This window comes from Hylobates moloch, unplaced genomic scaffold (genome assembly GCF_009828535.3).
Source record: "Hylobates moloch isolate HMO894 unplaced genomic scaffold, HMol_V3 SCAFFOLD_1, whole genome shotgun sequence".
NCBI lineage: Eukaryota > Metazoa > Chordata > Mammalia > Primates > Hylobatidae > Hylobates > Hylobates moloch.
Genome location: NW_026652276.1, coordinates 208344783 through 208357531, shown reverse-complemented (window position 1 = coordinate 208357531; position 12749 = coordinate 208344783). Strand labels below are relative to the sequence as shown.

Genomic DNA, 12749 nt, shown 5'->3' with positions numbered 1-12749 from the left:
CTTCTTTAGGCTACATTCTGGGCTCCTGGGGCCCAGAACTCTCAATCCAAACAGCCCTACCTTCAGGTCCATCCTATTGTGCCATCAGTTGAGCACCCCAGGACCAAAGGGAGGCCAAAGGATGGCCATTTGCAGGGGTGTGGACACAGCTTGGTTCTGCAGGCTGAAGAACCACACACAGGCATGTGAGGCCCTTTGGCGAGATGCAGTGGGGGTGTGGGATAGGGATCTATACTTACCAGGCCACCATGTTCTAGCACAGAACTCCAAGGAATCTAAAAATTCTTAATTTGAGTGTAGCCTTCTAGGAAATTATGTAGGTATATTTGTCAGCATACAGCAATAGAACACATTTTATTTAACAATTCATTGGCTGGGTTTGCAACTTTGAAAATATTTGGGGCTGGGTGCAGTGGCTCATGCCTGTAGTCCCAGCTACTGAAGTGGCTGAGGCAGGAGGATCTCTTGTACCCAGGAGGTGGAAGCTGTAGTGAGCCATGACGCAGACCCTGCCAGAAAGAAAAAGGGAAGGAAGGAAGGGAGGGAGGGAAAGAAAAGAAAAAGAAGAAAATATTTTGCCATGTGGTATATAAGCTTCTGTTTTTACTCTGCAAATATTAGGGGTGAGATTGGTGCTTGGAGGCTACAAGAAAACGTTGCAATCACAATGGCACTGGGAAGTCTTGGGGCCTCAAGGGAAAGTGGCTGCAGGGTGCAACCTGAGGGAGAACCCTGGGTGTCAGTCACAACACTTAGCCTGATGGAGCCCTAAAGCTTGGCATGAAGCACAAAAGCCTTCAGTCTTTGAATAGACCATACACTGAATAATGAGTACTTCAGCAGGGACCTCTGACCACAGTGGACTGAAGACTAGAGACTCTTACCCCAAGTCCTAGGCACTACAGAAGCCTCCAGAATTCTGTGCTCTTGAAGGCCTGCCAAAACATGACTGATTTTGATTTTTTTCCTACATTGGCAAGTGAGAAGCTCAGAAATCAGACTGAATTTTATTTAGAAAATTAAAGTAATAGCACATCTGTTAAACCCAAGTGTAATGGTATGAGAGTCACAGTAGCCAAATTGTGATAAGTACAGAATAGTACAAAACAAAGCACAGGATGCCTTGGAAGAGTGAAACAGAGGGACCTCTCTTGGTCTGGAAGTTGAGGGAAAGTTCCTAGAAAGGGCGACATTTAGCTAAGAAGTGAAAAATGAGCAGAGTTTTCAGAGAGTGTTAACAGTAAGAAAAGAAGAAGAGCATAGCAAATAGGAGAGAAGATCATATGGGGAGGTTGGAGGTGGGAGAGAGCAGGATGAATTAGAACTAAATGGAGGCCTGCAAGGTTTGGAAGTTGAAAGCAAGACAGAGTGGATGGATGAGACGAAGAGGAATGACACAATGATGCTCTATCACATCATGGTGCTCTATAAACCACATCATGAACTTCTCCAGGAAAATAATCAGACCACGATTTTTACCTTCAATGATTGAGTTCATGGTTTAGTGGGAGACAAAATTCTAATGAGAAAATAATTCAAAGAGGTAAGTGCTGCACTAAAGATCTACTCACTGTTATCTGAGAGCATGGAAAAAGGAGCACTTAAATATTGCTGAGTGAATCAGAGAAGGATTTTCAAGAACTTGAGTGCTTAAGTTGAGCCTGGAAGTTGAGTGGGAGTTTTCTAGGACACAAATGGGTGGCGAAGGAAAGAGAAAGGGACAGGGAAGAGCAACAGCAAAATCTTAGGGGATAGAAAAATGCGGTATGGATGGAGGCTGGGGTGAATGTCTTGCTAAAGAGCTTGGATGTTTTTGTATGGGTGATGGCAAGTCTTTAAAGACTATGAGAAAGATCATTCCTAGAAAAACGTGGAGGATGAGTTTGAGGGATCTGAAATTGGTGCAGGGGAACATGGTAAAAATTGCCATTATATGGGTGAGAGGTGGAGTCCCTGAATGAGAGAACTGGTGCGGGGGCACTGTTGGGGAGAAGATGGTCTCAAGAGATGTTTCACCAGTGGAAGAAACCAACAGGCTTCCCCAGATCTTTGTGCCTCACTCAGCTTGGCTTCATACAACCGGTAAGTTAATAATGGGCCAATTTGTAAGAGAGAAATCTGATGATCCCTTTCACACTAACCTATCAATGATAGCAGCTCAATGTCATTTCTCAGAGAATGTTGAATTAAAAACAGTATTTCCGGAATGGGCAAAGAGTGTGTTGAATTATGGAATTTCAGATGCTTTGGGGCTTGATAGGGAGGTAATTACTGAGTGCGGGAAGGGCAGAAAGAAGAGACACTGCTTCCCTTAAGTCAGTGCTTCTCGGCTAGGGGCAATTTAGTCCCCCAGTGGACATTTGGCAGTCTGGAGGCACTTCTGGCTACCATAAACTTGGAGTGGATGTTCTAGAGGTCGTTGTCCTTGCAATGCATGGGACAGCTCCCTCACAGCAAAGAATTGTCTAGCCCAATATGGCAATAGTGCTGAGGTTGAGAAACCCTGCCCTAAATCATACTTTGAGTGGCTCTACATGAAGACTTGCCCTATATCTGAGTAATGTAATTATTAGGTTAAACAATCATAACTTGTGGGAAAAAACCAGAAAGTAACTTCCATTCCAGTCTTGAACTGCTCCTTTAAAATGATTCTGTGGGGTTTGTTCTTGACCTGTTATTGGCTGAAAACTTGGACACGCCTCATGAATTTTCTGGTCACTATTACACAATGAAAAAAAGTCTTGAAACTGCAGAGTACATTCTCAATTCAGTAATTAGCATGCCTAGTCTCTATAATAATAATAAACTTGATTTAAAGTGGAGCCTCTCCCTTCCCCTGGCATGGGGAAGGCTGCGCTGGAGGAAGCGGGAGTGGCAGGCTTTTTCTCCCTTTCTGTGCCCAATGCCCCAACTCCTCCCCAGCTTGCCAAGCCTCTGGGGTTGGAGCATGGGGTGGGAGTAGGGGAAAGAGTGCCAGGAAAGTTCTTCATAGACTGATAGTGTAGTGAGTTGGCACGGAACTCTGTACCTGGCAGGTATTTAAAGCTGATTCTCTCCTCTTGGACATTTTGGGGGAACTTTATTACCTAGAGTTCCCTTTTGTGAATAATACACTGTCTCCTAGCTTGGGGCTTCTTGAAAAACCATCTGTGGTAAAGAACCAAGGGATTTTGTTTTTGTTTTGTTTTAATTTCCATTCTGCCATGGATTGATACTTTTGAAAACACACAGTAAAAATGAATTACCGCGAAGATAAAATGAAAAAAAGTCATGCAAAATAGAAGCCCACATTTTAAATCATCACATTGAATAGACATAAAATTACTGTCAAGCTGCTGTAAAATTTTCTAAAAGCTTACTTTCAAGGGCTTGGTGTAGTGGCTCATGCCTGTAATTCCAGCACTTTGGGAGGCCAAGGCAGACAGAACACTTGAGCTCAGAAATTTAAGACTAGCCTGGCCAACATGGCAAAACACTGTCTTTACTAAAAATATAAAAGTTAGCCAGCTGTGGTGGCCTGTGACTGTGGTGCCAGCTACTCAGGAGGCTGAGGCAGGAGGATCACTTGATCCCCAGAGGTGGAGGTTGCAGTGGGCTGAGATCACACCACTGCACTACAGCCTCGACAACAGAGTGAGACCCTGTCTCAACAACAACAACAAAGCAAAGCTTACTTTCAATTTCTGTACTATTCCCACCATAGACCAGTAACAGTCAAGTAACAGTCAGTGGACCAGCCCTGATCCTTGTGCCCCACATGAAGAGCACAGATCTAACTCATTGCTCCTTCCCTTGTTTCCTAATGCCTGGGAGATGGTGATATTTGGCTTTTCTCCACTGAGGCTTGTGTGCTCTCATAGTGACTGAATCTCTCTCTTTCTCTCTCTCTCATTGTCCACTTCTGGTCCATGGAAAACACTAAGGCATCTTTTGCCCTGATGTGGCCCTGGAGTACAGGTTGCCCAATGAGACATCCTCCCATGGCTCACTGCCCAGCTGCTAGCCAGTGGGTGCTCCTCAGGAGTGGTTGGACAGAACAATTGTTCCCTGCAAAGATGTCCATGTCTAATCCCCAGAACCAATGAACACATGTTGCTTTACATCGCAAAAAAGACTCTGCGATAGGGACGTGATTAAGGATCTTAAAACAGGGAGATGATCTCAGATTACCCAGGTGGTCCCAAATGTAATTATAAAGGTTCCTCTAAGTAAAAGAGGATCCAGGAGAATCAGAGAAGATGTGGATAGCAGAAGCAGAGGCTGGAGGGAGACACCAAGGAATGCCAGCAGCCTCAGAAGCTGGGCAAGGGAAGGGAAGTGATTCTCCTCTAGAGCTCCCAGAAGGAACACATCCCTGCTGATGCCTTGATCTTATCTGTGGATGAATGGAGACTTCTGATCTCCACAACTCTTTTTTTTTGAGACAGTCTTGCTCTGTCACCCAGGCTGGAGTGCAGTGGTGTGATTTTGGCTCACTGCAACATCTGCCTCCCAGGTTCAAGCAATTCTCCTGCCTCAGCCTCCCAACTAGTTGGGATTATAGGCGTGTGCCACCACTCCTGGCTAATTTTTGTATTTTTAGTAGAGATAGGGTTTCATCATGTTTGGCCAGGCTGGTCTTGAACTCCTGACCTCAGGTGATCCACCTGCCTTGGCCTCTCAAAGTGCTTTGACCTCCAGAAATTTAAGCTGACAAAAATGTGACTCCAGCCTGGGTGACAGAGCAAGACCTGGTCTAAAAAAAATATAGATAATAAACCCACTAAAATTGTGGTAATTTGTTGTAGCAGTAGTGGGAAACTAATACAAGCAAGACTATGACCAAAGTTCACTATAGCCTCAAATTTGAAGGAACGCATAATAACCAATCTGAGTGGTCCTTTAAAGTCCCTCTACTTTGACTTGTCATAGGTCAGATTTCAGTTTCATTTTTAAACTGCATGGTGCTTGAAACCTTGGCATAACTCTCTCTTAAGCAGCTTCATAGCTCTTTGTGGAAAAAGAAATAAAGCCTCAAGCTTAACTGCCAGTCCGTAATGAGCAGTTTACCAATGTTGAACTGAATGAAAAAGCTTTCCAAAATTACAAGCCTTAAACCTGCAGTTTTACTTCTATGTCTTTTTTTATTGATACAGAATACCTGTGCATATTTTGGGGACACGTGATATTTGCATACATGCATAAAAGTGATGATCAAATCAGGGTAATTGGAATATCGATCACCTCAAGCATTTATCTTTTCTTTTTGTGGGGAGGATTTTAGTTATTCTCTTCTAGCTAGTTTGAACCATACAATATGTTATTATTAATTGTGGTCACCTTACTGTATTATCAAATACTAGACAATACTCCTTCTAATTGTATTTTTGTACCCGTTAACCAACCTCACTTCATTCCCCCACCCCCTATTCCTTCCCCAGCCTCTGGTAATCACCAGTCAACTCTCTCTCTCCATGACATCTACGTTTTTAGCTCCCACTTATGAGTGAGAACATGCAATATTTGTCTTTCTGTCCCTGGATTATTTAACTTAACATAATAACCTCCAGTTCCATCCATATTGCTGCAAATGACAGGATTTCATTCTCTTTATGGCCAAATAATATTCCATTGTGTGTATATAGCACGTTTTCTTTATCCATTCATCTGTTATTGGACACTTAGGTTGATTCTCTATCTTGGCTATTGCGAATAGTGCTGTGATAAACATGAGACTGCAGATATCTCTTCAGTATTTTGACTTCCTTTCTTTTGGATATATACTCAACAGTGAGACTGCTGGATGATATGGCGGTTCTATTTTTAGTCTTTTGAGAAACTTCCATACTCTTTTCTATAGTGACTGTACTAATTTACATTCCCACCAACAGTGTGTGAGCCTTCTTCTTTCTCTGCATCTTCACAAGCATCTGTTATTTTTTGTCTTTTTGATAAGCCATTTTAACTTGAGTGAGATGATATTTCATTGTGGTTTTAATTTTCATTTCTCTGGTGATTAGTGGTGTTGAGCACTTTTTCATATATCTGTTGGCTATTTGTATGTCTTCTTTTAAGAAATGTTTATTCAGACCTTTTGCCCATTTAAATTAAATTAATTAATTTTTTTGAGACAGAGTCTCATTCTGTCACCAGGCTGTAGTGCAGTGGCATGATCTTGGCTCACTGCAACCTCCACCTCCTGAGTTCAAGGAATTCTTGTGCCTCAGCCTCTTGAGTAGCTGGGATTACAGGCATGCACCACCACGCCTGGCTAACGTTTTTATATTTTTAGTAAAGATGGGGTTTTGCCATGTTGGCCAGGCTGGTCTGTAACTTCTGCCTTTTGCCCATTTTTAAATCAGATTATTTGTTTTTTAGTGAGTTGTTATTGTTCCTTATATATTCTGGCTATTAGTCTCTTGTCTGATGAAATATTTTCTCTCATTCTGTAGGTTGTGTCTTCATTTTTTTGATTGTTTCCTCTGCTGTGTAGAAGGTTTTTAGATTGATACAATCCCATTTGTCTATTTTAGCTTTTGTTGCCTATGCCTTTAAGATATTATCCAAAAAGTCTTTGTCCTGATCAGTTTCCCAAAACATTTCCCTTATATTGCTTTCCAGTAGTTTCTTAGTTTCAGATTTTAGATTTAAGTCTTTAATCCATTTTGATTTGATTTTCTTTTGTGCTGTGAGAGATAAGGGCCTAGCTTCATTCTTCTGCATATGGTTATTATGTTTTCCCAACACCATTTATTAAAGAGACTCTCCTTTCTTCAGCATGTGTTCTTGACATTTTTGTGGAAAATGAGTTGGCTGTAAATGTGTGGATTTATTTTTGGGTTGTCTGTTCTGTTCCATTGGTCTATGTGTCTGTTTTTATGCCAGTATCATGCTTTTTTGTTTACTATGGCTTTGTAGTATATTTTGAAGTCAGGTAGTGTGATACCTTCAGCTTTATTCTTGTTGCTCAGGATTGCTTTGGCTATTCAGGGTCTTTTGTGGTTTCATATGAATTTTAGGACTGTTTTTCTCTATTTCTGTGAAGAATGTCATTGGTATTTTGATAGGGATTGCATTGAATCTGTAGATCACTTTGGGTAGTATGGATATTTTAACAATGTTAATTCTTCTAATCTATAAGCATGGGATATGCTATGTCATTCTTTAATATCATTAATTGTTTCTAAGTAAAAGAGATATGCAGTTAGCAATTCCACTTTAATTATTTTCTCTGACACTTTTAAAATACAAATATTTTAAAGTGCTTTGTAGAAATTAGATTTCATTCAAATAATGTCATTTATCCCTCTTTGTAGGTTTTTGTTAGCAGAAATCTGAAAATAATACATGCAAACCCAAGTTTTTTTTAGGATAAAGCAACACTTAAAGGAAAATACAGTTTGCTATTGTTTTACTCAACCGACTCTCACTAATCCATAATATATGATGCTTTATCATTGTGCATAATACATCAAATACAATGGCCTAATGCTAACCTCCTGAAAGCACTTCAGCTATTATAATGGAGATTCTATTTCTTTAAAGTCAGTAGAAGTTCTATATTTAATAAGGGTAGGCTGAGGTTCAGAAAGAAAGAACAGTGAGGGCAAGACTTAAAGTTCACAGCTCTCAGAAATGTTCCTATTCATACTTCATAATGTAGTTATTTGCTGACTAGTTAAAATGTAAAATAGCATATTAAATTCAATAGAATGTCAGAAGTTATTTCTCTAGATTAATTGCCCAGGAAATATCTCCACATAATAGAATGATCATCCTCTTGCATATAAACGTTTCTAGTAGTTGCCCACATTAGCACCGTATCATATACAGAAAATCAAAGGAACCAAATGACGAACTAGAGATATGTTACTTGAGAATATCCATTTTGAAAGGACTGATTTTCTGGCTGAAGCAAATGCTTTAGGATAATCATATTTTTAAAAAAGTTACGCTTTATTTATTTTTTTTTCTGTTAGACTTCTGCATTCTCATGTAAGTTGAAAAAGATGACAAAGGAACAAAAAAGAAGAGACATGATTTGCTTTTGAGCTGTCATCATTCTGGAGTCCCCATCCAAAGAACTCAGATCATTTTGATTGAATGAGTTAATAGAAATGAATACAGAAAATTGAAGTATAAATTGAAAGAGAGTGTGACTTAATAGGATAAGCAGAGCTTTGGAACATGGATCTGACATCTAATCATTTTTTTTCACAAACACTATTCTATCTTTTGATGCTGATTTCTAGGTTTTGAATAAAGTGGAATACATAGAAGTCATTTAACTCAGTGCTCCTGGAAAACATAAGTTAATAAAAGTGAAACACTCTTAAAACACAATGAGATATAGAAAGTTTAACTATTTTATGTATATGGTCAAAGCCTGAAAGAAGGCTTTAGCCTTTACAGCTGGGAAAAGAAAAAGGAAACCTAGAATCTAGGAGTTAAGGTACTGTTCATATTTTGTTTTCAACACTAATCTTTTTTTAAAAAACTTTTATTTTAAGTTCAAGGGTACATGTGCGGGTTTGTTACATAGGTAAACTTGTATCATGGGAGTTTATTGTACAGCTTATTTCATCACCCAGGTACTAAGCCTAGTACCCATTAGTTGTTTTTCCTGATCCTCTCCTTCTTCCCCCCCTCCACCCTCTGATAGGCCCCACTATGTGTTGTTCCCTTCTATGTGTCTATGTGTTCTCATCATTTACCTCCCACTTACAAGTGAGAACATGCAGTATTTGGTTTTCTGTTCTTCAGTTAGTTTGCTAAAAATAGTGGCCTCAAGTTCCATCCATTTCCTTGCAAAGGACATGATCTTGTTCTTTTTTAAGGCTGCATAGTATTCCATGGTGTATATATACCACATTTTCTTTATCCAGTCCACTATTGATGGGCATTTAGGTTGACTCCAAGTCTTTGCTGTTGTGAGTAGCGCTGCAGTGAACATACACATGCATGTGTCTTTATAATATAACAATTTATATTCCTTTGGGTATATACCCAGTAATTGGATTGCTGGTTGAATGGTATTTCTGTCTTTAGGTCCTTGAGGAATTGCCCCACTGTCTTCCACAATGGTTCAACTAATATGCACTCCACCAACAATATGTAAGTGTTCCTTTTTTCTCCACAACCTTGCCAGCATCTACTATTTTTTTGAACCTTTAATAATAGCCATTCTGACTGGTGTGAAATGGTATCTCATTGTAGTTTTGATTTGCATTTCTCTAATGATCAGTGATTTCAACACTAATCTTTAAATTTGTTTTAGGTAAGGCTTTTTCCCCCTTAATTACTTAGAAACTTGAAGTAATTTATGATGTATTTAAATGTCTACTCATAGATTTGAGTTTCACATTTTTGTATCGTGGAAATGCAAGTCATCAGTACTTTTCTAGGCTACCACTGGAAACCACATTTTACGTAGTCCTTTAAGTTAAAAAAAGTCCTCTTTCTTGTTAGAAGAATAAGCATAACCCTAATGATGGCCCACTGTTTTTTCTAGCAATGCACATTGGTATTCATCTCTAAGCTCCACCTGTATTAAGTGTATTCTCATTTTAGTTGTATAACAGAAAGAGAAAATTTTAAAGATAATTTTCACTTATGTGTAAAAATGATTCCTGAAATGACAGCTGAATCCTTTCAGAGTACTCAGAGGAGATAAGCCCTGGTATTAATACTTCTGAAATCAGGGCTGTACCTTATCATAGTTTTCCATTTTTAGATGGGTAGTTTTTTATTTTTACGTTTAAGATTCCTGACATTGGTGGCAGTGGTGATTCTTTTATCTCAGTGCTACTACAAGAGAGAATCCAGTCTCTAACAAGATACTTAAAGGTTAAAAGGAGGTAGACTTGTCCTAAATTCTGCCTTGTCTGGAAGAAAGATCAGGTTGTTCAGAAGGTAGCCAGTTTCCTCAGAGTTCAGGTACTGGCCTAAACTGGCCAATACAATCCCAAGTCTCCATGAAGATTTTTTTTTGGTAAAGACAACAAATTCACTGATTGAGAAAAAAGTCTTCAGAAATGATACACTATGGTTCAGCATTGAAAAGTTACTATGTACAAGGAAAGGCACAGAAACAGAGCAATAGGACATACATTTGATACTGGTGAATCGGATATTCATTGTTGGAAGAACAACTTCAATTCTGTACTTTATTTCAAAACCAAGTGTTTTAAGGTACCCAAGAAAGGAAGTCTCTACAAGCAAAGGAAGGTGTGGTATGTTTCATTCCTGAGATATAGGCAAAAGGACAGCCTGTTGCAGCCCAATTAAAACCTCTGAAAACAGAAGAACTTGCCAGGTCTCTCAGAATAGGTAGTAGAATTTTAAAGCAAAGAGAGAAGCAGGTGGGATCAATCCATGCCTGGTGTAACTCTATCGTTAAGGAATCAAACATGAATTTATTGCAGACTTCCTGCTTACCTTTGACTAGACACTCCTTAACTTCAAGTGACATGTGATTTCATTGAGGAAGAAAATTAAACCATGAGTTTAGTCAAAGTGGCAATGCTTGTAAAACCTAGGTGTTCTTTGATGTGTCTTGAAATTATAATGTCAATGCAAAGGTGCTAGACAGGATCAAGATCAGGTTAGCACAGATTACTGGACACCTGTCTCTAAGTATAAAAGCAATTGTTTTAGTAAGTATAAAATAAAAATTCCAAAAGACAAGAAAGCAGTGTTATTTACTTCTTAGTAGTACATAAATGAGTGGCACCTTAGATTCCATGACTTGTTCTGGAATCCTATGTCTAGCACAGCACCATCATCCTAGGGGAGCTCAGTAAGAGGTTATTAACTTGCTGGCAGAATGACTGGCACAGTGCACCCTGCAATTGGATGCTTTTTACATGGGCACTCAGGAAGTTTGCAAAGAACACCTAGGTTTTATTAGCATTGCCACTTTGACTAAACTCATAGTTTAATTTTTTTCCCTCAACTCAGGTGGGTTATCACTGGCTGTATGGATTCCTATTATGCTTGGAATGTGCTCCCATTATTCCACATACTAACCAAAGAGGACATGTGTGTCACATTGGAAGAGACTTTAGTTATGTAGAAGAAAGGAGAGGCAGTAGCTCTAGATGTGAATTATTTTCTGTCTTAGCACCAGCTTTAGATTGGGGTATAGCAGAGAGACTAAGATTACGGGCTTTGGAGGAGTCAGGCAGGGACAGGTGGTACCACTGACTTGACAAGTGGCTTTCCTGAAGTTATTATCTAAGTCTCAGTAGCTTCCTCTGTGAAAGGATAATAATAAAGTAACTCCCATATAATGGGGGTGTGTGCTTAGCACAGTATCTGGCACATTATAAGTGTCCAAAGAATGTTGTAATGATTGTTAAATATAGAAGGAATCAGTTTTCCCTCTCTAAATTGTGGGAGACGAAAATAGATGAAAAGTTATATGAATGAATTTTAGCCACCAGACTGGCTAAAATTATAGAAACTGGCAACACCAAATGTTGGCGAGCATATGGAGCAACTAGATTCTCCTATATTCATTGTTGCTGGGAGTGAAAAGTGGCAAAATTACTTTGAAAAAATTCTGGAAGATTCTTATAAAATTAAATATGCGTCTATCTGATGACTCAGAAATTGTGGCCAGGCTCACAACTGTAATCCCAGCACTTTGGGAGGTCAGGAGTTCAAGACCAGCCTGGCCAACATGGCAAAACCCTGTCTCTACTAAAAATACAAAAATTAGCTGGGCATGGTGGTGCGTGCCTGTAGTCCCAGCTATTTGGGAGGCTGAGGCAGGGCAATTGCTTGAATCCTGGAGGTGGAGGTTGCAGTGAGCCGAGATCATGCTACTGTACTCCACCCTGGGTGACAGAGCTAGACTCCGTCTCAAAAAAAAAAAAAAGAAAAGAAAAGAATAGAAAAGAAAAAAATTGTATCACTAAGTATTTATTGGAGGGAAATAAATGCATATGTCCACTCAAAGACTTGTACAAGTATATTCATATCAGCTTTATTTCTAATAGCTGGCTGGATACTGGCAACATCTGAAGTGTTCTTCAAGAGGAGAATGGACCAACTGTGGTGTATCCATACAATGGAATACTACTCAGCAATAAAAAGAATGGACCTCTGGCACTCCAAAAAACATGGATCAATCTCAAAACACCATGCTGAGTAAAGGAAGCTTTACACAAAAAGTATATAATGTGTGATTTTATTTCAACAGTTTTAGAATGGGCAAAATTGATCTATGGTAAAAAAAAAAAATGAGAACAGTGGTTATATCTGGTGTGGGAGATAGGGATTGACTGGAGAGGGACCTGAGGGAACTTTCTAGAATTATTTTAATGTTCTAAACTTTGATAGAAGTTTGGATTAGACAGGTGAGTGCATTTGTCAAAACATAATGAATGACTTAAAATGTGTGCATTTCACTGTATGTAAATTTAATCTCAAAAAGAGGAAAGAATTATAGACAAATATTGAACTCTAGCTGGTGATATGCATGCTGATGTGTTCAGGAGTGACAGGTACTAATGTCTGCAATGTACTTTGCAATGCATCAAAAATAAGTTGAATAGAAGGATGAATACATGGATGGTAAATATGTTATAAAGAAATTATAGTAAAGTGTAAGGTGTAAATGTAGTAAAATGTGAAAGATCAAAAAAAGATGATTAGAGGGATAGATGGATAAATATATTTTAAAGCAAATGTAGTAAAATATTAACTGTCAGATTTAGGTGGGAGAATTCAGGTGTGCATAGTACAATTCTTCCCATGTTTCTGTA

General features: G+C 39.0%; 1 protein-coding gene across 1 annotated transcript in view; it reads left to right on the top strand.

Annotated features, from left to right (window-relative positions):
* Positions 1-12082, top strand: part of ZNF800 (zinc finger protein 800) — a 271901-nt gene extending 259819 nt beyond the window's left edge. The window contains exons 6-7 of the mRNA XM_058426376.1: positions 9028-9093; positions 11982-12082. Coding sequence (XP_058282359.1) covers positions 9028-9093; positions 11982-12006 — 91 coding nt within the window. The 3' untranslated portion in view covers positions 12007-12082. The remainder of the gene's footprint in view (positions 1-9027; positions 9094-11981) is intronic.
* The last annotated feature ends 667 nt before the right edge of the window (positions 12083-12749 follow it).